Source organism: Parasteatoda tepidariorum, chromosome 7, assembly GCF_982258835.1.
Source record: "Parasteatoda tepidariorum strain Cologne lab strain chromosome 7, Ptep-v5.0, whole genome shotgun sequence".
In the NCBI taxonomy this organism is placed as follows: Eukaryota; Metazoa; Arthropoda; class Arachnida; order Araneae; family Theridiidae; genus Parasteatoda; species Parasteatoda tepidariorum.
The window spans coordinates 40,560,493-40,588,029 of NC_141761.1; the positions used below are offsets into that span (position 1 = coordinate 40,560,493).

Genomic DNA, 27,537 nt, shown 5'->3' on the forward strand with positions numbered 1-27,537 from the left:
GCCAACAGAACTAATAGCTTTTAAGGAAAAATTAACCTTAATCTTTATATCAACCGATGGGAAAGCGGTCCATGGAGAGATCGTGTTAGAAGGAAAAGCCATTTGCCGTTCCACGAATTGCATTTTTTGCAAGGAATTTTTGCTCCAAATTAAGTGTTGGCCTCGTCATATAGCTTACACAGTTTACGTTGTTCTTGCCATGTTACTACTCCTCCTATTGATATTTTTAAGGCTGATTTTTAAAGGACTAGCAGCATCTCTTAAAGCATCACTTTACATTTTATTAATCATTTTTAAATTACTTAAAAGTATTTTTCGATTTTTCTTGCTGGGAGGAGCTATAGTTGGTACAACGACGCGCCGTCAGTTGCTTAACTTACACGATTTTTTGGAAAATAATACAGCAACAAGCCAGACAGAACACATTGCCCTTACTATTGCTTGTATCTCTTTTTGCAACTGTCGCAAGTGACTGCACTAGCCATTCCATCATCTCTTCGGAACTACAGAACTGTCAAGTAGTTAATGGACAGCAACACTGTGCTATTTTTACTACAGCGGAGATAACATTAAAAAATCTCTTATATCAGACCTTTTATCGACAGCTCCTATTAAACTGTCTCTCAGTTTCAGTGACTTTAAAATTAGTCTTCAAACGACTCAAGTTTGTCCTAAAATTCTTGAAAGTCCAGTGACAGCTAAAGGCTGTTATTCTTGCCAAATTCTCAGTGAACTGAAATTTAGTGCTCTTTCTAGCTGTCAATCAGGAACAGTGTCTGTTGAATTACAGAAAATTACTTTGTATACACAATCAATGATTTTAGAAACTGAGCCAAAAGAATTTATAATTAAATTTCAAGCTGAACATAAATGCTATGATGAAAAATTATGCCTCGTTGCGAGGGAGATGAAGCATTGTAAGCTTATTTCCTTTTGTTTAAGTGAACCAAGCATCAATCTTATTAATTTTAATTCCACTTACACTAAATCCTTTATAAGTGATGATTCTTCTGGTTCAGGTTTCTTTAGTTTTATATCTTTTCCTGCTTTATCAAATATATTTTTTATACTAAAAATGATAGGTGCATTTTTGATTATTATTTGTTTAAGCATTACTGTTATTTCAACATGTATTACCTGTTGTAGACAATAATATATATCTCTGTTAATTTTGACAATAATTAATTATTATTTACTTATCATGATTATTTTTCTTCTCTTCTTTTCCTCGTGTCACACTTGTGCAAAGTATGTATCTACACAATGATTATGTTTCTTTTATATACATTTTGTTTAAGTAATATTTGTTTTTATGTTTCTTGTGTTATTAGAAAAAATATTTTTTAATTTTATTATGAATGCATGCTACTTTTATGTTTATAATTCGTACAATAGAGTTGTATATTGGAGAGATACTTGCCTATACAGGTAGCAAGAATTATTTTTTTTTCTCTTTTTTTTTACTGTTCATGAGGAAAATGTGACGCTTATCGTCACTTAATTCAGAATCACAATAAAACATTTAAAATAGATTTATCGTAAATTGCAAAATAATTGATTAGATTTAAAATACTGTGGAAACTTCCATTAGTACATAGAACTTAAGCAAATACAAATAAACTCTCTTGATTAAAGTTAAGAAATACGTGTCGGAAAGGGTTAATCAGAAGTCTATAGTCCAAGTTTGATCTCTTGTGTGACCTTTCCAGAATTTAGCAATAGTTTTATCTTGCAAAAAGTTTAGTATAAAAGATCAACAAAAACAGTAGCAGAAAGAGTAGAGAGAGTAGAACCGAGTCATTTTGAGGTTCACCAACTTCCAATATGAACATCAGTATGGGTAAGTTCTCTCCATGCCAATTAGTTTATTTGTTGCTAATCAAAGCCTTTTAATTAGTTTAATTTGTTATATAAATTTGTATTTGATTAAAGCTTTGTTAATTTAAGTATTTTAAATAGTTGAGGTATGTAAATTAATTCGACAATATATGCATAAAATAAACGATCACTGGTTATAATTAATAGTAGTAGTTGTGTCTGTACACCACCGTAACAATAACAACGCTTGTTTTTCCAGTTAATTATTAATTTAGATGCAATTTAAATTTTCACAATCGCTTTGCAACTACCTTCTTACGATTGTAATAAATGTGAGAAAAAAATTATAAATATTACAATGGAATATTGAAACAGTATTTCTTTATTATACTTACTGCGCTTTCAGTTAAGTATGTAACAATGTGTTTCGTAAATCGAATATAAAAATTAGTGTACTCCTAATACAGATTTTGAAATTCTGGTAAAAGTGACACATAAAAGCTCAGAAATTAATTTGCAAATTAAACTGTTACTACAATAGCCCGAAACCATTTTATTCGAAATCATCCATAGTGTCGATATTTGATACTACATTTAATGAAAGTTCCCGAAATACGTTTATTTACAAAACGAGCTTTTATTAACTTATTTGAGCTATGAGAAAATTCTATTTACTGGATTTTATCGCTGTTTTTATGAACAGTAAGGCAAATGTTGTCTTGAGAACCTTTAAAAGAAAATAAATTTTTTATGAATAAAAACAAGCTGAACAACTTTTAGTAACTATAGTTAAAACACCAAATCCATTTTCTAAATCTTTCTTTCTTACATTCTCTAAATAAATTCTAAAAAAGAAATAAGTCGCATATTTAATTCAAGATAAATCCCGTCAATAATATCTTTCAATAATATCTTTCGTGATCATTTTCAAAAGAACAGACTTGTTCTTAAAAATTACACCTTCTCAAATTTAAAGTAACGGTTTTAATCGATAGAATACCATTTCAATATACATCTTATGAGTTAGAAAAGTTTTGACATTAATGAATTTTCTATAATTCAAAACGAAGTCAGTTTTAAAGGGAAAAGCAGAACTCAAAAAATTCCACAAAGCGATGTTTTTTAACTCATGCATAATGGAAATTTATTTGAAGTTTCAAGGCATTTTCTTTTCTCAGAACAAAGTTTCGTTAAAAAGAAAAATCCATTCATTTTTAGAAATCATTCAGAATATGTCAAGTAGCTTCAGAAAATCTATAATGTGTTTGCTTTGAATAATTTACGTGACGTATGGAACATTTAGCCTACCCTTGATAACACGCATTTGCCTTTTGTTGTATTTTTCAATCGATTTTTTTTTATTATATCTATTTTAGCTTTGGCACCATTTCAATGGCAATCTTATTGTTTGCAATTGTAAATAAACACCTATATCTCATCCTTTAGTAATTATGTTTAGCACTTATCATTAGAATCTGAAAAAAATTCTTAAAAAACAAAAATCAGCTTAATGACGATTTTCTAGCTCTGCAGGCTCTTAAGTGGTGCGTGGTTTAGTGACTAACATAACTCTGAATCCTAAATCAGATGAATATTGGCATCATATTTTTCATTCTTATTTTTTATTTCCGTATACAACAATTTGATAATGCAACTACTCTTGAAAATATTTCTTACTTCAGTTGGCTTCATGCTACTGATAGAAAAATGTTCAGAAAGGTAATTTTTTTAAATTAATTTAATGTATGTATATCATATTAATATGCAATGTTTTTTTATTCGTTTGGTTGTAAAAATTTTCTATATTCTTACTCATTTAAAGCCCAGTGTATTTAAAAATGTAATACACTTGGTATAGTTCAATGGATTACTTCTAAAAACTACATTATATTAAAAATGGAATATTTAATACAAAAAAACCGTAAAACTTTTTCTTGAAACGTGAAGAAGTTATTAGATAGATTTTTCATTGAAAAAAATAGGTAATTTATGAAATTGGCATTACAATTCATTCTAAGAAACTGAAATTGAAAATAATTCAACGGATTTTTTGGTCCACATACTGGAATAGTGAAAAAAATTCGATACCATGTGATATTTTTTAAAATAAATTTCATTAATTGCGAGTAGAACAGACATCGCTTTGGAAATGAAACACATTTAAATAACTTAAAAATAAAATATGGCAATTTTTATATTATTACTTCATGCAATAACTAATATGGTGTCAGGGTAAAACTTTATCATTACTATTAAATATCATTACTGGTCTGAAAATATTTAGTAATGATGTGTAATAAAAGTTCTTCTAAAAATCAAAAATCTGAACTCCTTTTCCATTATCATTTCAGTAACTTATAATTTTACCTTTTACTCAAATAACTTCTAAAAGGCGATTTGGAAAGAATTTTGCTGCTGATAATAAGCAATTTCTGCTACGACTATTTGAATGATGATTTTAGAGCTCAAAAAAAGTGCTTTTATTTCAAATACATTTTTAACTAAACCCACCACTTATTTTTCTCTAGTTTCAAAGTCATGCTTGTGGTAAGAGACATCAGTCGCTTAGTGTTGCGCTCTGAAAACATTTTGTTTTGAACTAAGTTTATAGATTGAAGCATTATCAGTTTATAAATGAAGTTGAGTTTATAGATAAAGCATTTTAAGGGGATAAAATTGCTGGCAAGAATATCTTAGTAATCTATCGAATTTATTTCAGCCCTTGAAATCAATTCCGATGAATTCCCATTAGATCAATTCCCATTCAGATCAATTCCCATTAGATTTCACATTAAGACACCTCTTTGATCATACTTTGGTAGATACAAAAACTCTTGACTTAAATCATGCCATTAATATCTAAACTAATCTGATCCATCTAGATTACATTTTTTTGCCATTAATAAGTACAAGTTTAAAACCTATATTTTGCTTAAAATAATGAATGTCGTATAACAAATTTATATGTCCTTAAACATATCGTATCGGCATGTTCAGTTTAGCTTTTGATTTACGAAATTCTTAATGTTCACAATTTTTTAACACATTTGATACGGTCTAACCGGAAGTTTCTAAACTAAATGTAATAGTAATTCTAAACTAGATGTAGCCGGAAGTTACACTGAGGATGTGGTTGCTTTGAAATTAGCAGATTAGTTAAGCACTGTTTAAATGATACAAAGTTGAGAATGAAAAATTAGCTTTGACAGACAACCATTACTTTTTTTTAAAACTAATTGGATTTGTTAAAAAAACTAAAAGATTGAGCACAACGGTCTTTGGCTCTTGAATTCTATCAGAAATTTGCCAGTCACTTAAGCCACCAACTGAAAGAGAAACAACCTTTCCTTTGTCTTTATCTGTCAAATATTTACCTAAATCGATCCTTGAAAATAAAATATATGTAAATATATAAATAAATAAATAAAAATAAAAATTAATCGGATGTTTAAATAAGCAAATATAAATTTTAAGCTGTTTAAAGTTTATGTTTAGTTTGAAGCTATATTTAGCTTAAAGTAAGATTAAATTTTATGATTATATTAAATGGTTGGTTGTCAAAATAGTGGACTCAAACTTTTATCCAACTCTTAACGTTTTTAATTTTTGTTAAGAAAAAATAAAAATAAATTAGTTTTTAAAACGTTTGTTTCAAAAAATAATTCTTTATTTTTTTTAATCCCCTTAGTGTAGTTTTAAATAGGTAGTTAATTTGAATCTTAAAATTACTTTGCAAAAATCATACTTACACAAAGAACATAATGTTGCTCGATTCATCAGCTCTGAAGTATCAAGTAAATTGGATATTTTCAATCATGACGACTCAAACCCTATTAAAAAAAAGATGATCTTTGTACGAACTCCAATAAATGGTGACCAAGCTTACACCAAGAACCATACATGAGATGTTTTCACCAATGTTGGCTTACGTTTAGAAAATATCAGACGACAAATGTTTGTTTATAATCGATCATAAAAAGGTAAAAAATATATGTTCATAATATTCAATTTCGGTTTTCTTAAGCCTAGTTCGAATTCTAAATATTCTCTCTGTGATACGCGTATGCTTGATTTACAAAATAATTTTATTTTAAGAATTAGTGTATAGGTGCATCTCCTGAACTAATGATTCTTACTTTACATTCCATAGAAAAAATAACTTTACTGACTGTCATGAATATCTTATCTCACAAGAGAGAGAAAAAAGTATAGTCAAAACTCCTAGAATATGGTAACATTTACCGTGATTGTAACTCTATAGGAACACAAAAAAACTCTGTAATTTTTACCAAAGTATTTTGGTAATGCTTCCAGTAAAATCAACAATAAAATATGGTTTTATAATAAGTGAAAAAAATTGGTCAATGTGATAAAATTTAGTAATTTTATCATGCTACCATAGAGCATGACATAAAAACTATTCATTTTGTTAAATTTACTTTTCAGTTTTGCATTCGTACTAGATATGGGATAATAAAAACCATAATTTTTAAAGCCAGAATTTTCTGTTAAATGTTACCATATGAACGAGAAAATTATCAAATGAGTGGTTAAAATACTATATATTTTGGCTTTATTCACCAGTATTAGGCAGGGTTTTTTTACCAGAAATGTACGATACGATAATTTTACCAGAATTTAATTTTTTCCATGTACTGTAATTTGAAATTTTAGTTTTACGGAATACGAAAATGGTAGAAGCTATTTTGCGCCAAGTAGTGTAAAGGAACATTCTTGGAGTAGTAAAATATCAAGATCCAAGAGTTATGTAGGGTGTTTAAATACGAAACTTAGTTGTAAAGTAGTTGTCACCATTTCTAGTGTTGAAATACACTAAAATTTTGCTACAGTGCGCATCTTACAGAAAAAAATAGAAAAATATTAATTATGTATTATTTTTGGTCCAGTCAAGATTTGAGATGTTTTATTTTTAATTTAAAGTTTTTAAAATGATAAATAAAATTATACACTTTGAGATTAAATTCGTGACTTTTTTCATACTTTTTGCGTCATAAATAATAAAAACACAAAAAAAAGTCAAAAGTTTAAAGTCATCTCCTTCTTCATTCAAAAACAAATACTATTAAATCTAGAACAAAACATTACAATTAAATTTTTTAAAATAGCTAAAAGTATTTTATTTATTTAAAATTCAAGAAAATTTAGGCAATGTTATTAATTTCTTAAGCCCATTTTATTGTTGATAATTCTGTACGTCTTTTAAGGAATGTCCAATTACTTATTTTGTTCATTTAAAATTAAAGGAATTTGAAATAAGTTTATAATCATTTTGTTAAACATTTCTTATGGTAGAAGATTCTGAATATTTTTTCAAAGAGTATCTGCCGAATTAATAAATCTTAAAAATTTTAAGCAAAAAAGATGATAGTTGCTGCTTGGATATCCTAGATTATGAATACGAATCTAATGAGCCACCTAGAAATAAAGGTAAGTCCTTCAGTTAAAATAGTATAATTCTATATAATTTTTAAAAAAAGTTTACACTAATCTGTCAAAAATTTATTTTGTAGGAAATACAGGTGTCATATACGTTGCACTTCAAGTCTTAGATATTGGAGAAATAGATGAGGGGAAAATGGTACGTCTAATTTCATTAAAAATATTCATTTCCTTACAGCAAAAATTCACGTAATTCGATTCGTTCATTTTTTTAGAATTTCTGAACTCAATTCAAAAGACATGCGATTTTTTTAGTTAAATATTAGTCTAAAACAACTAATCTAGGAATGAGTTTTATAAGTATAACTAACCAACTTTCACCTAATAAGAGAAGGTATCTTGGAAAATCACTTTCATAAGCAATGGGTCTCTTCTTCTATCTCTATCAGGTACAAAATCTTGAAAAAAAAGTTTTATCTGTTTGCTTCTACATTATAAAAATACAAAAAAAGGAACAAGAATCTCTTTAAAATTGGGCCATTATCTTGTTCGAATGCATCGTAAAGAGGTTCTCGTTATCAAATTTAATAGAAATACCAATTTTATCTCTAAAAGCACTTTCTTTTAAATTTTACAATGCACTATTATGTATTCTATTAAATATTGACCCCTATCTCGAAATAAATTCTTATAGATTTGAAACAGTGAGGAGTTTTACTTACTTAGGATCAATTATTACCATTGACAACAGAATTACTCCTGAAATAAAAACCCGACTCTATCTGGCAAATAGGACTGTCTATGGGCTGAGAAGATTTATTAAATCTAGGTTTCTTTCTAGTAAAACAAAGTTCTTAATCTACAAAACTCTTGTCCGGTCATTCTTGACATACGCTTCTGAAGCTTGGACAATGACAAAACTGGAGGAAAATTGTATCGCAATATTTGAGAGAAAGATTTTGCGGGGTATATTTGGTGGTGTAAATGAAAACAATAACTGGAGAAGGAGATTTAACTTTGAACTGTACAAGATTTATAAACAACCTGATGTTATTAAATACATAAAAATAAATAGAATGAATTGGATTGCCCACGTGATTCGAATGAGTGACGACAACACAATAAAAAAGATACTACTTTTTAGACCCACTGGAAAAAGAAAGCTGGGAAGGCCGCGGTTAAGATGAACTGACTCAGTGGAGTCTGATTTTCTCGCAATTAATGAAAGGAATTGGAGATCAAAGATAAATCGGAAGTCGTCATGGAGAAATCTTCAGAGGCATTGGCTCACATTGGGCTGTTTGGCCAACTATGATGATGATTATTATTATATATTCCAGGGTGAAAAGTCGGCCCCTCTGTGATAGGTAGATCTTTGTCTTCTACGGTTTCATCAGGGGTTGAATTTTCCATGCTAATAATGAGCGCCTGATCGAGTTGCACCTTCTGCGATCATGTCTCATTGACTCGGATTTAAGAGGACGCCAGAACACGGGATGAACTTTTCATCACAAATTCTATTTCGCCTCCATAATTAATTTTAAGTTTAAAATGTAGAAAAGTGAGTTCAGACAAACCAAGAGTAAGCTACGACGATTCAACTACTAAAAAGAACAAATATCAGATGAAAGATATCAATATAATATCACAATAGTACAAAAATTTAAAAATATCTAAATGAAAATAAATTTTAAGAAGATAACTTAAGATTAAGCAATGGAGAAATTCTCCTCCAATAATTTGCTCGCATTTTGATGTTTGGAAAAAAAATTTTCTCAGTTAAAACAGTTTCTTCTCAATTAAAACTTCATGGCTTAGTCTTGGTTTGTCAGATCTCACTTTTTCCATATTGCCGGGTAGATTAGATGTGTGGGAGATTATACTAAAGGTGGAAGAACACAAACTCATCTTGAGACATTGTACGACTGAACTGAATCTATGTGTGCTTACATACAACTGTCGAACTTTTTCGAACAAAGCATTCCAGAATCCGAAAATTTTAGAAATTGGGAAATTAACAACATAAACAACTACGAAAGAATGAGATGTAATTATGATATATTCTTCAACAAAAATCACTTTTAGTCGACATGCCCCGGATGAGATTCGAATACCCAACCTTCGGCCTCGTAAATCAATGCCTTACCTCGGAGCCACCGGCTCCACAGAAAGTAGCAGTTTTGTTACAATATTTTAAATTATTTGTAAAGGGGAAAGAAAATTTGCGACGGAATGTTTCTTTTGTGGAGTGGCGTAATATCATGTCTTTTGTGGCTTGGCGTAAAGGACTAGAACTGGGAAGCAATTTACAGAGATTGACTTAATTTATTTCTGTAACTTCACTGAGTCTCGTGTGAATATTTTCACAGAAACTAGCCGTTTTGAACTCTCTGTATAAGTTTTCTGAACCGTTTTAACTATGCAAATGGTAGATGTTACAACTCACCATCTGCAGGATTTAGCCGTTTTGGCAGAGAAATGTGACTTTCAAACGCATATAAAATGTGGATTTGATCAAATTTACTCACTTCCAGTTGATGAAAAATAAATGCGTGTGCTTCCCCTAAGCAATTTGACGAGAAGGCCGGTTCTGCACCTTAACGACACAAGCGCTATGCATGTGTGACTGAATGTAAATAATAACAAGTTTTTTAAAGCCGGAAGAATTGTAGAAAATTTCCAGCTTATCCCTCCGCTTACGTTACGTTTACAAGGTGATATGAGAACAAGCTCGATAATCTAAGAAGTTTTATTCTTGTGGTTTGTATTCACGCGTTATCTTACCATTCGTATGAGTTTCCTGTAATTTATAAATTTCAACAGTGGTGAATATTAAACAAATTTAGGAAAATAAATATCACAACACAAATAAAACGTAAGATTTTCCATGTTTTCAGTGGCATCCCTTATTTCCTTTATTTACGTAAAGTATGGCCTTTTGTTATTTTTTGGGTAACATCACAGCGTGCTTTTGGGTTATCTAAATTCATCTTCTGCTAAAACCTAACGGATTAAGCTAGAGGTTAAGTGAAAGAACGCGTTATATTGTTAACACTACGAGTATAATAATACTGGTCGGAGCGCTTTTTCAGTGTTTGGAGTAAATATAAATCGAGGGTAGTAACCAGGCAGTTTTAATTAACCCCTAAAGCCACCTGTGATTCGCTTTAGATGGTCAGCCATCCATAGCTTTATTGATTTGATTTGGTTTGATAACCGTCGTTGAACAGCCGACCCAATTTTTGGGCTTGCGACTACTAATGTACAACTCCTTAACCTTGTAATTTTGAACTCGATCCAGAAGACAAGGAAATTCCTGGATCAAGTATTGGGAGAAATTTGCCTTCGTGGAGGACTTTTTTGATGGAACTAACCCGCATTTGCGTTACATGTAGAGAAAGACGACAACCTGCCATGGTTTGCCTGACGGCAAGGGGACTCTGACCCATGATCCGTCTACCACTGAGGATATTTCACGTCAGCACTATGGTCGGTGCAAGCCGGATGCCGAATTCGCATCGACCAGTCATCACCGAGATCGAACCCCGGTTCACCTCACTGGAAAGCGAACGCTCTATCCCCTGAGCCATCGCGGCTCTAGATTTACTGATTAAAAAATTACAGGTAAAGAACGGATGAGGCGGCCACCAATTCTTAGAGTTATTAGAGCAGTTATTGGAGAGCTCACATACTTAGGTTTTGTGCAAAGCTCTGCAGAGAACTAAAGTTATTGTGCAGCGCAAAATTTACGTAAACTTGCGGGATGCCCTCCCTATTTTAACAGTTTTTTCGATTAAACCATGTGTGCATAACGTGACTGCATGACATTCGCAAAATTTGGAACAATTGTGTCTTGTAATTTCTTTCATTGAGTTTTAGCACCAACGTCTGAAGATTAAAAAATTACTTTTCAGGACTACCTTTTTCATGTTTTTGTGAATACAGCGTGGAGAGATAGCAGACTGAAATTTAGTGCTTTGAACATTACTAAATATCCGATGTTCTTGCATGAATGCTGTTTGCGTTACATATGGGAACCAGACATATATTTCGAAACTGTTAAGCACATTGAAAGCTTTCAAGGTTTGACTACAGATGCACTTCTTGAAGTTTTCCAAGATGAAACTGTCTTTAAAAGCAGGCGGTGAGTAAACTGGGTTGTACTCTGAAACTTAATAACATTATTATAATAATAATAATTTGTTATCCCCTCTGCAGAGGGTCAAAATTATAATGGCATGTCTTCGGATCATCCTCAGGGATGTTTCCCAGTCGCTAATAGCCCATTGTGCAGCTCTAGGGCGACGTAAATTAACTACAACAGCAACAATAATAATTTGGAAACAATTCTTCTCAGCAGGTGTAACTTAGAAATTATAGTCATTTTTAACAAAAATTTTATTGTGAGAAATGTAAGGTTATGTCTGGCCTGGCTGTACGTAATGGTCGCCACCATAAATATTTTACTATATTCGGAAAATTATTTTATTTCGCGCTTGCCTCTTAAAATTTTAAGGTTAAGGTAAACAAGGTTAATTTAGAAATTAACCTTGTAATGTTTACCGTGTTTTGAGAAATGCTTCTAAAGAAATAGTTTAGATTATTAATACCAACGATGTTATTTAATCGATAAAAATTTTCAGTTTTAGAAAAAGTCACATGTTTTAAAAAGTGGCCATTGTTAAGAGGGCTACAACAAGCCGGAGGCCAGTGGCAAAATTTCTTATTTTTTTCCCTGGCTGACACAGTTCTGGTTTTATCCAACAATGTAATTTAACGGAAGAGAAAACTTAACATATTTAAACGGGATTCAATAGATTTGTTAATAATTTTAAATAATTGCTGAAAGAAAAAAGCAGCATTCTACGAAATAAAAGCACATGATTTATTTTCTTTATTTTATAGATGATTTCCGCTTTTACAGTAATTATATAATGCTTGTAAATGAAACGTTTGGAATGTATTATAAGAATTTTAGAGCAATATTTATATTTTAATATTTTTAAAATCACTAAAAGTAAGATAAAAACTCATACTTGAAATGAAAATGGAAGAATTTGCAGACAAAGAGTTAAATAAAATACTATGTTTTTTTTAATAAATTCAAATATTTAAAAAAAAATTCTACTTTTGCTTTTTTCTGAAATGTTCGTACATTTAAAAATAAATCTGAGTTCTAAGCTGTTCCCTTATAACATCATAAATAAATTAATTTTGTTAGATTTTACTAATCAAGCATCGAAATCTCAATAAAGCTTTAAAACTATGCTAATTCCCTTAACAATTTATTCTCATATAATATTGAAATTAAATTTGAAAGAAGTACAAATGAAGAACCACATTTTATACTATTCTACAAGCTTTTGGATCGACATAAAGTTTGAAATATTCTCTTCTATAACTTCTAGGTATTTATTTAAAGCTGGTTGCAACATGGATTTTACATTGTACCCATTTGACGTCCAAAATTGCTTGTTTCTAGTGGGTCTAAGTAAGTATTCGGTTTTAATGTAATTCAACGTCATTTTACATCCTGCGGAAACCGGTTAGTTCTTCTACACAAACTCACCGGTTACACAATCTAAAAAAACATGGTTTAAATTTGTGACTTCTATCTTGATAAAAACATTTTATTTAGCATTACTGTCAATTCATGTTAATTACCCCGATTTTTTTAGTTTTTCTTCCTATCTAATAAAGACGAGTGGTCCGAACTTGAGATTTCTATTTTGCTAAAAACGATATTTGCATAACTTCCAATTACACTAATTACCAGCTAATTACTCCGGTAAACCGTAACGATTGCAAATATAGAAATGAAACTTTTTTAGTCCTTTTCCATTTATCACATAAAAAACAGAGAACCAAATTTTAGTCAATTTCAGGCTAATTATCCAGATGTCGCTGTCAATTTCAGGCTAATTATCCAGATAATTGCAAAATACCGAAATTAAACTTCTTTAATTTATCTTTATAACTTCTAAGAATACTCCCAATTCAAGACTATCTTGGTAAAAACGTGTTATATAGCATTATTGTGAATTAGGCTAATTAACTCCTAATTACTCAAATAATTACAAAAGAGTTTAAGATCTAAGATTTCCATGTGGGAGAATTATTGATGAGTGAGTAAAGGCTTTGCCTGTTATAAATACAGATGATATTATTACAGGGTTATTCATAATTCCCTCCGGGGTTTCGAAGCTTTATAGTAAAAACACGAAGACAAATATGGCAAAAAAGAACATATGGAATTATTTCGAAAGTATTCAAATTTTAATTTAAGCAGTTTGCCGGTAGATGGCAGTAACATGTACCACTGAAGCCAGTTGTAGTAAAGAAAAATGGCGTTTGCAGGCGAAGGGAATTATGAATAACCCCGTTTAATGTATAAATTTTGTCTGGACTAGTTTTCAGTCACAGAAATAAATTAATGATGCAAAATAACAAAATAGTAAAAAATGAAAATAAAATTTCTAAAACTTTTGTTACTCGTTAATGCTGTTGCATGTTTTATTCTTGATTAATTTAGTGCATCCTGATTCAGAAGCTGTTCTAAAATGGATTGATGATGAAAACAGTCCATATCGAGACATGATTGATGTAATTGAAATGGTACGCCAACCAGAGCCATTGCAGTTTTATCTTCTTAAGCCAACACCTCATTCTGTTACTGAAGTTTTTGGAGACAGTAAGTACATTTATCAATACAACGCTTCTAGCAAAGTGAAAACAGTATAAAATGAATAAAGAAAGACTGTTTGAATTTAAATTTTATTTTATAATACAAATAACTCTACTAAGCAAAGAATTTCTTTCTTAAATTCTAAGAGAATTCCTAAAGATCCATAGTATTTAGCTTTCATGTCCACTTAACAAACATACATTGTGAAACCCATTTTCATTCGATTAGTTTATGATGGTGTTACTTTTTTAAAAAAATAAATATGCTATCTTCTTTGAAATCGAGTTCTCATCTCTGCTTTAAAAAGCAATCGAATTTTAAGTTTCCCTCTAACAATCTGATCAATTTAAAGCATTGATGAATCGCAAAGCCTATATTTTAACAGAGACTATGATGAACTGTCTTTCTTTCAAAATGCCTATACTTTGTAATTGAATTCTATGCATTTCTACAAAAAGTAGTCAATTGTAAATTTTTCCACTGAATCTCTATTAAAAAATGTCAGAAGCTATAATTGTCGAGTCAGGAACTATTACATACCTCTTTTTAATAAAACTCGGAAGCATTGCCCTCAAATGTGTAGGCATTTGCACCACTGGAACTAGGATCAATAATAAAAAAATAATAATAATAAAAGAAATTAAAAATATAAAAACATAAGCTGTTGTTTGAACCAACTGCTCCGCATACCATGACTTTATCGTCCGTCTGAAAACCAATGTTTTTGCATTGCTTGGCGAGGGCTTAGAAATTCTCATTTAAATTTTCGCAAAAACTGCATTGCTACCGTAAGTGCTCTACATTATTGTGCTACATTGTGTTCATTATCGTACAAACGGGAATAATTGTTTATCTATTTCATTGACTAAGTTTTTCAATATTTCCACTTACAGCTGAACATCGATTCTATCTCCAGGAAATCTAAAAGAAGTGGTGATGAAACCCTCTATTATACGTCACTTTCTGAAACAAACTAAATAAATGTAGAAATGTAGAAATTTTGGTAAATTCTGCAGCGGAACCTACATTTTCTTTGACACAAATAATTGTTGAATTTGTTTTACATAAAATAAATTCTAATTCACTCTTTAAACACTCAAACAGGGGCCTACACAACCCTGATAGCCAACATCACACTGGTACGGAGGTTAACTGGGAGCATAATAAACACTTATGTTCCATCAACTTTGATAGTCATTATGAGTTGGGTCACATTTTGGATAGAGACAACTGCTGTGCCAGCCAGAGTAGCCCTCAGCATTACTTCGTTACTAACTCTTTGTACCCAGGTAAGTAAGTTTTCTCGTTTCCTGGCAATACTGGTTAGCCTTCAAATATCAGGTGACTTCAAAATTTCTTGCACTGTAATAAACCTATTGAAGACTTAACATGACTTATAAGCTTTATATATCAGCATTAATGAAGACTTATCATGTCTTAATAATCAGGTGATTGGGAGGGTCACATCACTTGGGCTGTTCAAGCTTCATATACTGAAATGAACAAAAAATTATTCTTTAAATGTATCATTACTATTCTTTTTATTATAATTTTTTAAACGTTGTTCTAAATTTTGAATTTAATCAATATTATTTGATTTAATCGAAGTTAATAGAAGTAATTAGCGTTATTGGATTTAATGAACAATATTGTAATTTCAATTATTTTCTTTACTTGTTTCAGAACGTTTTAAATATTTTTGAAATTACATTATGATGAGAAATTACGTAGTTTTTCTTCAGAGAAAGACAGAAAAATGATTTTTTAGTTTTACTAAATTTTTATTTTTTTTTTTTTTTACTATTTAAGAGATTTTATGAAAGAAAAGCTCCTTTCGATCTTTTCAACTAATACACTTTTACTGTGTCAATTGAAAAGATCGAACCCCACTGCTTCACAATTACAATTCAAATAGAAAGGCACCGGCTTATCCTAGAAGTAAAGTCGGTCGGTGCACAATGCTGACCACATTGCCCCCATCATGACGTTAACTCCACGAATTTATGGAGCTTTAACCTCCATCAATTTCCTAGACAACAGCGGTTCTTATAGGCTCTCACTACTTATGGGCGATCAAAGTTGGTTATAGATGGCGCTTAGCAGAACTCTTTACCTGTAAGAACATTTAACATTCTTTCTCTAATAGCATTTGGGTACTCATAGAAGTAGGAAATGTCTTAGTTTTTATCCTGATTTTCACAGTCATTAATTTTTTAAGTTTGAAAACTATATGGAACTCAACTGCATCAAACATACGAACGAAGTAAACATGGTAAAAGTTGAAGACAAAAACACTTTTGGCCATCTAAAAGCGAACAGAATTATGGCAATGGTATTGGAATTAGTGTAAAACATCGCAATACATTCCTAAACATCTGAGGAGGGGGAATATAGTGTTATAGTGAGAACATAATTGGTCACATTCTTCTGCACCCTTGCCAGACCCTAATTATATTTTCTTTCTATTTGATTGTGATTCAAAACAGGCATGAACGATTGCAATCACTTGATAGCTATATTCTTAGAACTATGATAAATTTAAAAAAGATGTTTATCGTTTTTAAATTAGAATATCGAAATCATTGGTATAATAACATTATTTTACTGCTTATCCTAATGTGAACTCATTGTACTGTGATCCGTAAATCTAAATCAGTAAAAATGAGATTATCCCAAATCCCTGTTTCAAAATCTTTGTCAAAAATAATTTCGTGAAAATACATATTCATGTCAGGGCTTGTGAATTGGTTTAAAAATGAAACTGAAAGGCGTTTCTATTGCTTTTTGTTTTGTTTTTTTATTTAAATCCAATGATAACACAGTTGTAGATGTTTCAAATAATACTTGACGAAATGTGCTTGCAGAGAAAACTATCACAAGCTTTCTCAAAGAAAGCTTTACTATTACATAGTCAGAATACGTGATGGGAAATTTTACTTTTCATGCACAGCACATAAATTATTTGTCTTTGGTTCGTTATAGTAACTTTAATTGAAACAAACTACAAGTAAACAGAAGTATATGACAAATGAAAAAAAAAAAAGAACGAAATTAACAGCTGGCTGGATTTTGCCTATAACAATGACTTAGTTTTTATCACTATGTCATTAAAAGTGGAAACATGCTAAGTGGATTTAGTGGCAGATTGATCGAATTGTTTTCCTATTGTAGGTTAGTAGAAAATAAGAACCAATTATTTAACTTTAACAGTTTCTTTCTTTGTTCAAATATGTCAATAAATGTAAAACAAGCCAAAAAAATATTGATTAATCTGTTTTGTTTTTAATTATAAAAACGAAGAAACAGTTAGTTTTAAATATTCTTTTATGACGACGAAAATGAATAAGGTTGAAACTTGTAAACTTCTTTTTTTGTATAAATAAATAATTAAATGGACTATTCATTGACAAATAAAATAAATCATTCTTCAGCCTTTTTTTTTCCTTTTTTTTTAGGAAAAAAAAAGATTTAGTGAATGTATTTTTTGTGAAAAGGAGAGAAGATGGGAAAAGATTATTAGAGGAATTAAAGAGCTAAATATTAAAAAGCTATGAAATATGCGATGTCTATTAATGGCATAACATGGGCATTTTCATGCATTTTTTTAAAGAATTATTATCATTATTATTTTTGGAAAAAGTATAAAAAACATACACCTACAAGAATTTTTATGTAAATTAATAATATATGCACTTATAAAATTAACATCCATTTTTATCTATATTTAAGCCACAAATAAAATTTTTGTTACAAGTTTTTGTTACTCGTTTCTATTGCTTTTTGTTTTGTTTTTTTATTTAAATCCAATGATAAAATTTATTTCAAAGATTTTGATGTTTCTTTTTATGTGGTTAATCGCGATAATGATTCGGAAAATTTATAATGCTATTTCGTTTCCTTTTTTTCCACTCTAACTTAAATAATAGTGTGAGATAATTCGAAGTTAGAGGACAAATTTTTACTTACAGACCAAAAAATTTTAAATTACTCACCACACTTTAAATCATCATTTAGTACTCACTTCCTATTAAAAAATTGATCCCGTAACCTTCTATCTCATTAAACAACCAAAGCAACAGCAACATAATTTCATATTTCTTAACTGAGGAGACTTCCATAAAGTTAACTTTTCTTTCTCTGATCTGAAAACTTTGTTTTTCAAAATGATTTTAAACGTTGATTACGTAACGCGTAACTGCATAAATTAACATTCGAAGTGCACCAATCATCAACGCTCATAGTGTGTTTTAAAAGAATTATCAAGTTAATGTCAAATCAAAATAAATTTCTAGATCTATAGTCTACAATAGATGTAAAATTTGAAAGAAAAAAATTATAACAATAAATAGTCAAAATTAGCATTAAGTTATTAGCATTAGTAATATGCATTTTGTTTATTACATGAAAAAAATAACAATGGTCTTAAGAAAATACTAGTGCCATCTCCACGATGTAAAACCATAAGATAAATGTAAAAATACATTTTATAAAAAAATTATCTTTTTTGAAAACATTTTTGTTTAGCTTTAATATACAATAACTTTTTTTTAAAATTTCAGGTTGAGCAATATAAGTCTCAATTCCCACCTGTAAGTTACATGAAAGCGATGGATATATGGTTATTCGTATGCATATTTATGGTATTTTCAACTTTAGTGGAATTTGCATTTGCCTATAACTTATCTATTCAACTGTGTAAGAATTGTTCAATTTTAAAAAATGTAAGTATATTCAATCTATACTTTTCGGTTTTAAAACATAAACATCTCTGTACAACTTCTCGAAAATTATATTCCCCAACATACGAAAAAAACATATTGCAAGTAAAATTCCGATCAGGCATGTATTTTTTACCCTTAAATGCCCGGTCGGAATTTAAATATTCAATCACAAATATCTTAAAATACCAATTTACCGCCTAACAAATTTTATCCAACCAATGGCGAAAAAACACACGGGAAATGGGCATAAAAAGAAAATTGGTTATATTTATAAGAAATGAATTATATTTGAAATTATTACTGAATTTAATTATAAGAATTAAGATTTCTTAATAAAGTAAGATTATTTTTATATTCCATTAGTCATGCCTTTTTTAAACAAGAAGTTAAATCCAACTGCTATGCATAAGAAAAAAAATTATCATTGCTAAATTTTAAAATATTCTTTTAAAGTAGAAGGGCATGTTCTGGACAATAAAACTTAATTTTGATAATGTTACTCTTAAAATAATTTGCATTTACTCCATTAATACTATCCTTCTCTCTCCCGTGAAAATGACGCGGTGAGATTTCGCCCTGTATTTCTCGCTCCCGTGAAATTTCCGGGCTAGAGTGTTCAGTAGTAACACGCCAATAAGAATGAAACTAATTCATTTCTTTTGCCGGGAAAAAACTTTATTTCTCATTTTACACACCAGGTGGCAGAATCAGGATATTTTTAAGGTAATTGTAAAAATTGTAAAAAAGACATAAAAACAATAAGAGATATTGGAAGGAGACTCGGTACTATTGTCCAGATTGTGACGTTGGCCTCTGTATCTCATGCTTTGAAATTTATCACACAAGAAAGAAAAAAATTACTAATCTTTATTTATATTTTACTTAAGTTAAATAAAATTATTTTTTAATGTTTAAAACACATATTTTTTAAATTTTCCTTGCTTACTGGAAAACCAACATTAAGTCATAGTCATGTTGGCTTCTCCTAAAAATTTAATTTTTTAAAATTTCAAGCTAAAAACAAATCAAAAATTTAAAATGAATATATATATATTGTTCATACACATATTTTCATACAATTTTCAGGGATAAAAAAAATACGCACTTTTGTGAAAACCGTTCCTTAACCGTTTTCTTAAAAACCGATCGTTAAGGGGTTATAGGTTAAGCAAATTAAAAATTTTAAAAAAAATTAATTAAAATTTTGAGAATCTTGGAACCTCGAGTTTTGCTATGTTACACTTTAAAATAAAAGCATATAAATCACTATTTGTTACAAATGCATGTATGCAAATTGTCCATATGTATGCAGAAGATTAAATATATCTCTAGAAGAACAATCTTGAAACACACAGAAAATTATAAAATATACGATACAATATTCTCAGAAGATGCACTCAATGATGCTAAATTAGATCTCCTGATTTCACGCCCTTAGGCTGGGTGAGGAGTAACTTTAAAATCTTAAATTTAAAAAAAACCTATTTTTTTCGAGATTTGGATTTTTCAACAAAAAAAAATAATAATACCCCATTCTGACATACAGGTTGTTGCATTTTAGTTAATAGGTGACACTGTAATTGCAATGAAGATGGTGAAAAAATAGTTTAAAATAAGAAATATCTTGAGAAATGGTCAAATATCAGGTCACGGAAATAAAAATGAGCTTATTTGATATTTCGAAAAGCCTATCTATTAACGCAAAACTCGACACACTTCCTCACCCCCTGACGACATCCAGGAGTGGGGGCCTAGTTTGGGGAAGAGGTTCAAGCATGATAATCTCCAGATTTCAAGAGAGGTCATTTTGCAGGAAAATAATTAGAAATTGTGTCATGATACTCTTTTTTCGCTCAAAGCTGAATTATTAAAAATGAAAATTTAATTTTTTTTTTTTTTCAGGATAAAAGACCCAACCAACCCATTGGAAGTGTGAAGATCCAAGATTGGTTACGTGATATAAAACATTCTACAAAAATCGTTTGCTCCACTTCAAAAGAAATTAGAAATCATCAGACAGCATCTTCAAAGCAGACTGTTCCGAAAATATCTGCTGCTTTTTGTGAGGCAGATTCAGAATTTTGTTCTGTTAATAAACGAAGAAGTCAATCTGTTGACAATTTAAGCAAGAAATTGTTTCCTTTATTCTTCATCACTTTTGCGATTGTTTACTGGGCATATTTTTTGAATAAATCAAGTATCTTGCATCTGTATGTGATGATGTCTTTTTCGTTGCTACCACTTTTTTATTCATAAACATTTGTTTATTGTCAAAAATTGAACACGCTCATTCTGCGTAATAACTCAGAATATCAATAAAATTTCGTGCGAGGTCTGGGTAATAACTTAAATTGCTTTTTCTTACACGTTTTTTTAATTGTCTTGATCGTATTAGTGTCCATCTAAAATGTCCTTATTTACGCGCTTTTTTTTACTCCAACTAACTCACGTGTTCGAGCCATTAGCAATGTTACTGATTCTCAAAATGTGACCGAAAGAAAATACTAATTACATGGATCAAAACTACTATTCAACGTTTCTCAATTAAGAATAATTTCCATTGAAAATACTCGAGTCAGCCGTGCTATGTTGATTATTAATGTATAGTATTTTATTTTATTTAATAACTATCGTTGAACAGCAGACCCAATTTTTGAATTTACGACTACTAATGTTCAACTCCGTAGCCTTGTAATTTTGAACCCAATCCAAGAGACAAGGGAACTCCTGGATCAAGTATTTCGATAAACTTGCCTTCGTGGAGGACTTTTTAATGAAACTAATCCGCATTTGCTTTACATGGACAGGAAGAAAATGAGTACCTCCCACGGTTATCCTGACGGCAAAGGGACTCTAACTCATGATCCGTCTACCACTGAGGATAATTTACGTCAGCACTGTGACTGGTGCGAGCTGGGTTCTCAATCTTCTGGGTTTTCAATCTTTAGTTAAGTCGTAACCCCTACTTATAATTATCATCCAGTCATCTCATTTTAGAATGATTTTACCTCACTGTATGCAATTGGGTACTTGCACTCCAAGAAGAAGAAGACAACCAATACCCATGCATGTGACCTATGACGTCATCACCAGCTAATCTTTATCAGCAATATGGAGTATTAAAGTTGAACTAAGTCTCTCTTCATAACATAACTTAAAATATTAATTAACTTCGAGTTAATTAAAGAGAGAGCCGTATAGCAAATCAAATTTGCTGAAATATAATTCTTTCTAGTCTACTTCTTTTACTTAACTTTAATTTATTATTTGTTCATGTATTTAATTGTAACTGTTATATATTTTTGCTTTGTGTACCTGGCAACTTCGATGCATAATAAGTTTGTTTGTGTTCTACATGGCTTCGCGCCTGTCTTTGTGTTATTATATAGTGGTAGAATTGAAATATTTGTGAAAGATTATAGGCTGCGTTACTTAAGAGAATTGGTACTTGAAAGGCTTGGCTTCCTCGAAGTAGAATAAAAAGAACAGTTGCTTGCGTCAACAAAAGCCACGTTTCAATAACCAATCAGGATCGAGATACTCACACTACGTCACTTGCAGGTATCCCATTGCAACTTCTCACATTATCGGCATTTCTTACAATACCTTTCTTTCCCAGCTCATATTCATCGTCTTCAGACTGTTTCAATGATCTCGACTCAATACTTAAACTAACATCAAGAGGAATGCGATCCAGATACCATATCAATCCTAGCCCGATCCTATAGGATTAATAGTTTAGTAAAAGGATAGAGAAGAAATGGAATAATGTCACAAATCTCTTGCGAAAAACATTCTTACGAAAAACTTTATCTTATAAGTTTAACGGTTTAGAGAACGAAAAGCGATTTAAAAAGATACTTGACACGGTTACAATTTTTGGACAATAAATAATTACTTAATTGTGTTGAAAGATGTTTTGAAAAAGTATAATAGAGAGAAATTTTAATCTCTCTTAATTTCTGATGTAATTTATCCAAAAAGAAAAAAAATTGCTATTACTGCAAATCATGAATATCTTTTATAAAAATTGAATTGATGATTTGTCAAATTTTAAAGATTTTCTCATGCTTACCTCTAGGAGGCACATCAGATATAGCGAGTTGTATATTTATCAGTTCATAAAATCGGGAATGGGCAGGATTTACGCTGAGTAGTAACGCCTTCTTTCTACGTAAATCTTTTCTTGTAATAAAATGAAAAGTATTGCCTAACTTTTTACTAATGCGGAAAGTCGGAAACTTTAACAGGGCTCCCAAGGAATTTAGTAATTTTTTTAATACGTTACCTTTGGGTTAAAAGACCAAACAGTACACCTTTTTTTTATTTCTGTAAACTTTCTTGTCTAGAAGAAGTCTCGATCAAAGCTGTAAAAATTCTTATCTCTAAACATTTTTTATATAATTACAATAAGTCATGCAAATTTGATTTTAGTATGAAATCCTCATACAAATTAAGTAAAAACAACTTGAAAAACACAAATAATGTCCAATAAAAGGTTCATGCGTTCAAATTCTAAAGGCTTGGAAAATCATAAATAATTATTGATTCGAATTTTCTTTTCAAAGGAGAAAAAATCTTTGCTTTTTTGGTCAGAAATCAGCTCAAAAAATGTCTATTGCCTAGAAACTTATTTGCCTAAACTAAGATATTTTTCGCTTAGCTATTAATAAATAAACCTCTTCTAGCAAAGAGATATTTTTCTATAACTATTAATAAATTAACCTCTCCTTGGAGTCACAGAACATTTTTTTTTCATATTGTCTGAACTTGGTTGCTTAGCAACAGACAAAAATTAGGTTTTCCTCTCTTGAATTAGTCTATGGGTTATCGTAAATTACTCATTTGTGGTGGTGACTTTGCTTGGCTGTTTTTTGGGATAATTGCCAAATCTATATAGCTTCCTAAGCAACCAATTTAGGATCCAATCTTTTCGAACTTTTGTTCCCCTATTTTGAGGGAGAGGAATCCAAATATGCTATAAAATATGTGTTTATTCAGAGAAAGTACGTTTTTGTGTCTAATATTGTAATTTAATCAATAGTTAGCAATAATTAATTAGCATATTTGAATTCACCCCAGGTAAAATTTGAATTTGTGCCAAAGATTCCCACGATGAACAGGAATAGATGATTTATAGCATTTAAGATAACGGACATACATAGTGTTCCTATAGTCTAAATTTTAAACCATGCATCTCGTATTACCATCTTCATATTTTTTTTAAGCAAATGAATTATTAATTATATCTTTCCGCTTCAACTTCTGGGGATGATTTCATTGACATTTAATACCAGTAATATGGTTCAATTTTGAACAGACCTTTTAGAATGCATTGCTCTTTCATTTAAACTTAATTTTAAAAAAAATATTTTATTTTTACAAAACACTAATATTGTTCAATAACACAGTTGTAGATGTTTCAAATAATACTTGATGAAGTGTGCTTACAGAGAAAACTGTCACAAGCTTTCTCAAAGAAAGCTTTACTATTACATTGTCAGCACTCAACTAATACGTGATGGGAAATTTTACTTCTCATGCACAGCACATAAATTAATTGTCTTTGGTCCGTTATAGTAACTTTAATTGGAACAAACTACAAGTAAACAGAAGTATATGACAAATGAAAAAAAAAAGAACGAAATTAACTGCTGGCTGGATTTTGCCTATAACAATGACTTAGTTTTTATCACTCTGTCATTAAAAGTGGAAACATGCTAAGTGGATTTAGTGGCAGATTGATCGAATTGTTTTCCTATTGTAGTAGAAAATAAGAACCAATTATTTAACTTTAACAGTTTCTTTCTTTGTTCAAATATGTCAATAAGCGTATAACAAGCCAAAAAAATATTGATTAATCTATTTTGTTTGCAATTATAAAAACGAAGAAACAGGTAGTTTTAAATATTCTTTTCTGACGACGAAAATGAATAAGGTTGAAACCTGTAAACTTCTTTTTTTATATAAATAAATAATTAAACGGACTATTCATCGACAAATAAAATAAATCATTCTTCAGCCTTTTTTTTTTTTCCTTTTTTTTAGGAAAAAAAAGATTTAGTAAATGTATTTTTTGTGAAAAGGAGAGAAGATGGGAAAAGATTATTAGAGGAGTTAAAGAGCTAAATATTAAAAAGCTATGAAATATGCGATGTCTATTAATGGCATAACAAGGGCATTTTCATGCATTTTTTTAAAGAATTATTATCATTATTATTTTTGGAAAAAGTGTAAAAAACATACACCTGCAAGAATTTTTATGTAAATTAATAATATATGCACTTATAAAATTAACATCCATTTTTATCTATATTTAAGCCACAAATAAAATTTTTGTTACAGAAAAAAAACTTTATCAAAATCTTTTATCATTATCAAAATCAACAACAATAGCATTGTAATCAAACTATTAAAACTAGCATATTAAATGAAAGGAAGTAAAAAGAATTTGACAAATTGGTTGATATCAAACAATTGGTATCGATAAAACATTTTAATATGATTTTAGACAATAATCAGTTAAAACATAAAATTAAGATAATTTAAATAAACAAAGCCGTCACAGCAACTCAGCTTCGAAAGGCTAGAGGACTGATAAAACATAAATAATTAAACAAATCGATTTGCAAAAGTTATATTTATTATAAAATGTTAATGTGAGCTATGGTGGCTCAAAGGGGAAAGCCTAATTAGGTGACTCGGGTTTGAATCCCAGCTATGATTGTTCAATACGAATTCCGCACCCGGCTTGCACCCACCACGGCATTGACGTAAAATATGCTCAATGGCAGACGGATCATGGGTTAAAATTCCCTTGCCGTCAAGCTATCCGAGTGAGGTTTTCGTGGTTTTCCTCTCTATGTAACGCAAATGCGGTTAGCTCCATCAAAAAGTCCCCCACGAAGGCAAATTTCTCCCAATACTCGATCCAGGAGTTCCCTTGTCTTCTCAGCGGCCCCCCATCACTAACATGTTATCCGCATGACCTTAAGAGATCGTACAGCTACGTCATGAATCCTGCTGAGTCAACACATGGGCTGATTTGCAGGACAACAATTGTCTGCACGAACAGTTCGACGACGTTTACAGCAGCATGGACTGTCAGCTCGGCAACCATGGCTTCGGCTACCCTTGACGCTGCATCACAAACAGAAGCGCCTCCAATGGTGTGATCAAGGACGAACCTTGAAGCAGGAATGGCATGACGTCGTCTTTTCAGGCGAATCCAGGTTCTGTATCTGTATACAGCATCATGATGGCCGTATCCGTGTTTGGCGACACCGTGGAGAACGCCCATTGGCAGCTTGCATTCGATATCGTCATACTGGCCCGTCACCTGGAGTAATGGCATAGGGTGCCATTGGATACACGTCTCGATCAGCTCTTGTTCGCACAGCCGGCACTTTGAACAGCTGCCGTTACATTTCTGATGTGTTTGGGTCAGTTGCTCCGCCTTATCTTCGAAGCCTCTATAACGCTACGTTTCAGCAGGACAATGCTCGACTGCATGTTGCCTGCACCGTCCTGACCTTCCTTGACACAGAACGTGTTTGCCTGTTGCCCTGGCCAGCACGTTCTCCTGATCTCTCATCAATTGAAAACGTCTGGTTAACGGTTGCCAAACGACTGGCACGCCACCACTCGCCAGTTACTACGGTCGTTGAATTGTGGCATAATGTTGAAGCTGCATGGAATGCTGTACCCATCCATGCTATCCAATCTCTGTTCGACTCGATGCTTAGGAGAATAACTGCTGTTATTGCTGCCAAGAGAGGCGGCTCTGAGTACTGATTTCTCAGGATCTACACATCCAAATATCCTGAAAATTTAATCACTTGTTCTTTCAACTATAATGTATGTGCCCAATAACTATTATTCTGTTATTTGCAATCCTTCCTGGTGTAGCAGTTTTAATGGTCAGTAGTGTATATATTAGTAGTGTATATAGTCCTGAGTAACTTTCGTTCTTGTGATCGGATTTACACGTACTATGTGTCAATCTTAATAGTTTCTGGGAGTGGCTTCAAATATGCTAATTAATTAGTGTAAACTATTAATTATGTTACGAAATTAGACACAAAAACTCACTATTTCTGAATATACATACATTTATCTTTTCATATTTGGATTTCTGATCCCCAAAATAGGGGCAAGGCAAAATTTTGAAAAGATGGGATCATTAATTGGGGGGGGGGGCTATTAAGTTATTTTTATATTTGGCGATAGTCCTGAAAAACAGCCAAAGTCACCGCCCCAACTGAATATTTTAAGATAGCCCATAGACTTATTCAACAAAAGAATACCTAATTTTAATCCGTTGCTAAGCAACCATCAAGTTCAGACAATAACAAACAAATTGAAATAATATTCTGTGATAGCTCGAAGAGGTTTATTTATAAAACTTTTCGAACTTTCTAGGCAATGGACAATTTTTCCGCTTATTTCTGACCAAAAAGCTAAGATTTTTTTTCTTTTCAATCTCCTTCGAAACGAAAATTTGAATCGAATTATAAATTATTTATGATTTTCTAAGCTTTTGGAATTTTAACTTTTTATCAAATATTATTTGAGTTTTTTACGTTATTTTTATTTTATTTATACGAGGATTTCATAATAAAATCAAATTTACATAACTTATTATCAGTAACGAAATTTTACATATAATGATTTTAACAGCTTTGATCTAGTCTTCTAAGCAAGAAAGTTAAAAGAAACAAAAAAAAAATTTCTATGAAATTTTTTGTATATTGTATAGTAACTCTAATGCACATTGAGAAGGTTTTATATTATTTGCAATATTTCTTTCTTCTATAACTGAAGGAATTGCTAAATGTTAAGTGGCATTTTAAAAACATTGAATCGTGTTATGTTTAAGAGCAACATATTGAAATAATAATATGTTGCATATTG

The 27,537-nt window shown here is 30.8% G+C and overlaps 1 protein-coding gene across 1 annotated transcript; it reads left to right on the forward strand.

Annotated features, from left to right (window-relative positions):
• Positions 1-1,742: 1,742 nt before the first annotated feature.
• Positions 1,743-20,975, forward strand: LOC107445500 (glycine receptor subunit alpha-2). Its single transcript, XM_087168633.1, has 9 exons — positions 1,743-1,840; positions 7,193-7,266; positions 7,350-7,417; positions 11,133-11,362; positions 12,627-12,709; positions 13,751-13,909; positions 15,008-15,192; positions 18,463-18,624; positions 20,527-20,975. The coding sequence occupies exons 3-9, from the start codon at positions 7,415-7,417 to the stop codon at positions 20,878-20,880; spliced, it is 1,176 nt and encodes a 391-aa protein (XP_087024759.1). The 5' UTR covers positions 1,743-1,840; positions 7,193-7,266; positions 7,350-7,414; the 3' UTR covers positions 20,881-20,975.
• Positions 20,976-27,537: the final 6,562 nt, after the last annotated feature.

Coding starts and splice junctions, on each gene's coding strand:
- LOC107445500 (XM_087168633.1), top strand. Junction 11,363..12,626: donor ACTGTCTTTAAAAGCAGGCG/GTGAGTAAACTG, acceptor TATAACTTCTAG/GTATTTATTTAAAGCTGGTT. Junction 13,910..15,007: donor TACTGAAGTTTTTGGAGACA/GTAAGTACATTT, acceptor ACACTCAAACAG/GGGCCTACACAACCCTGATA.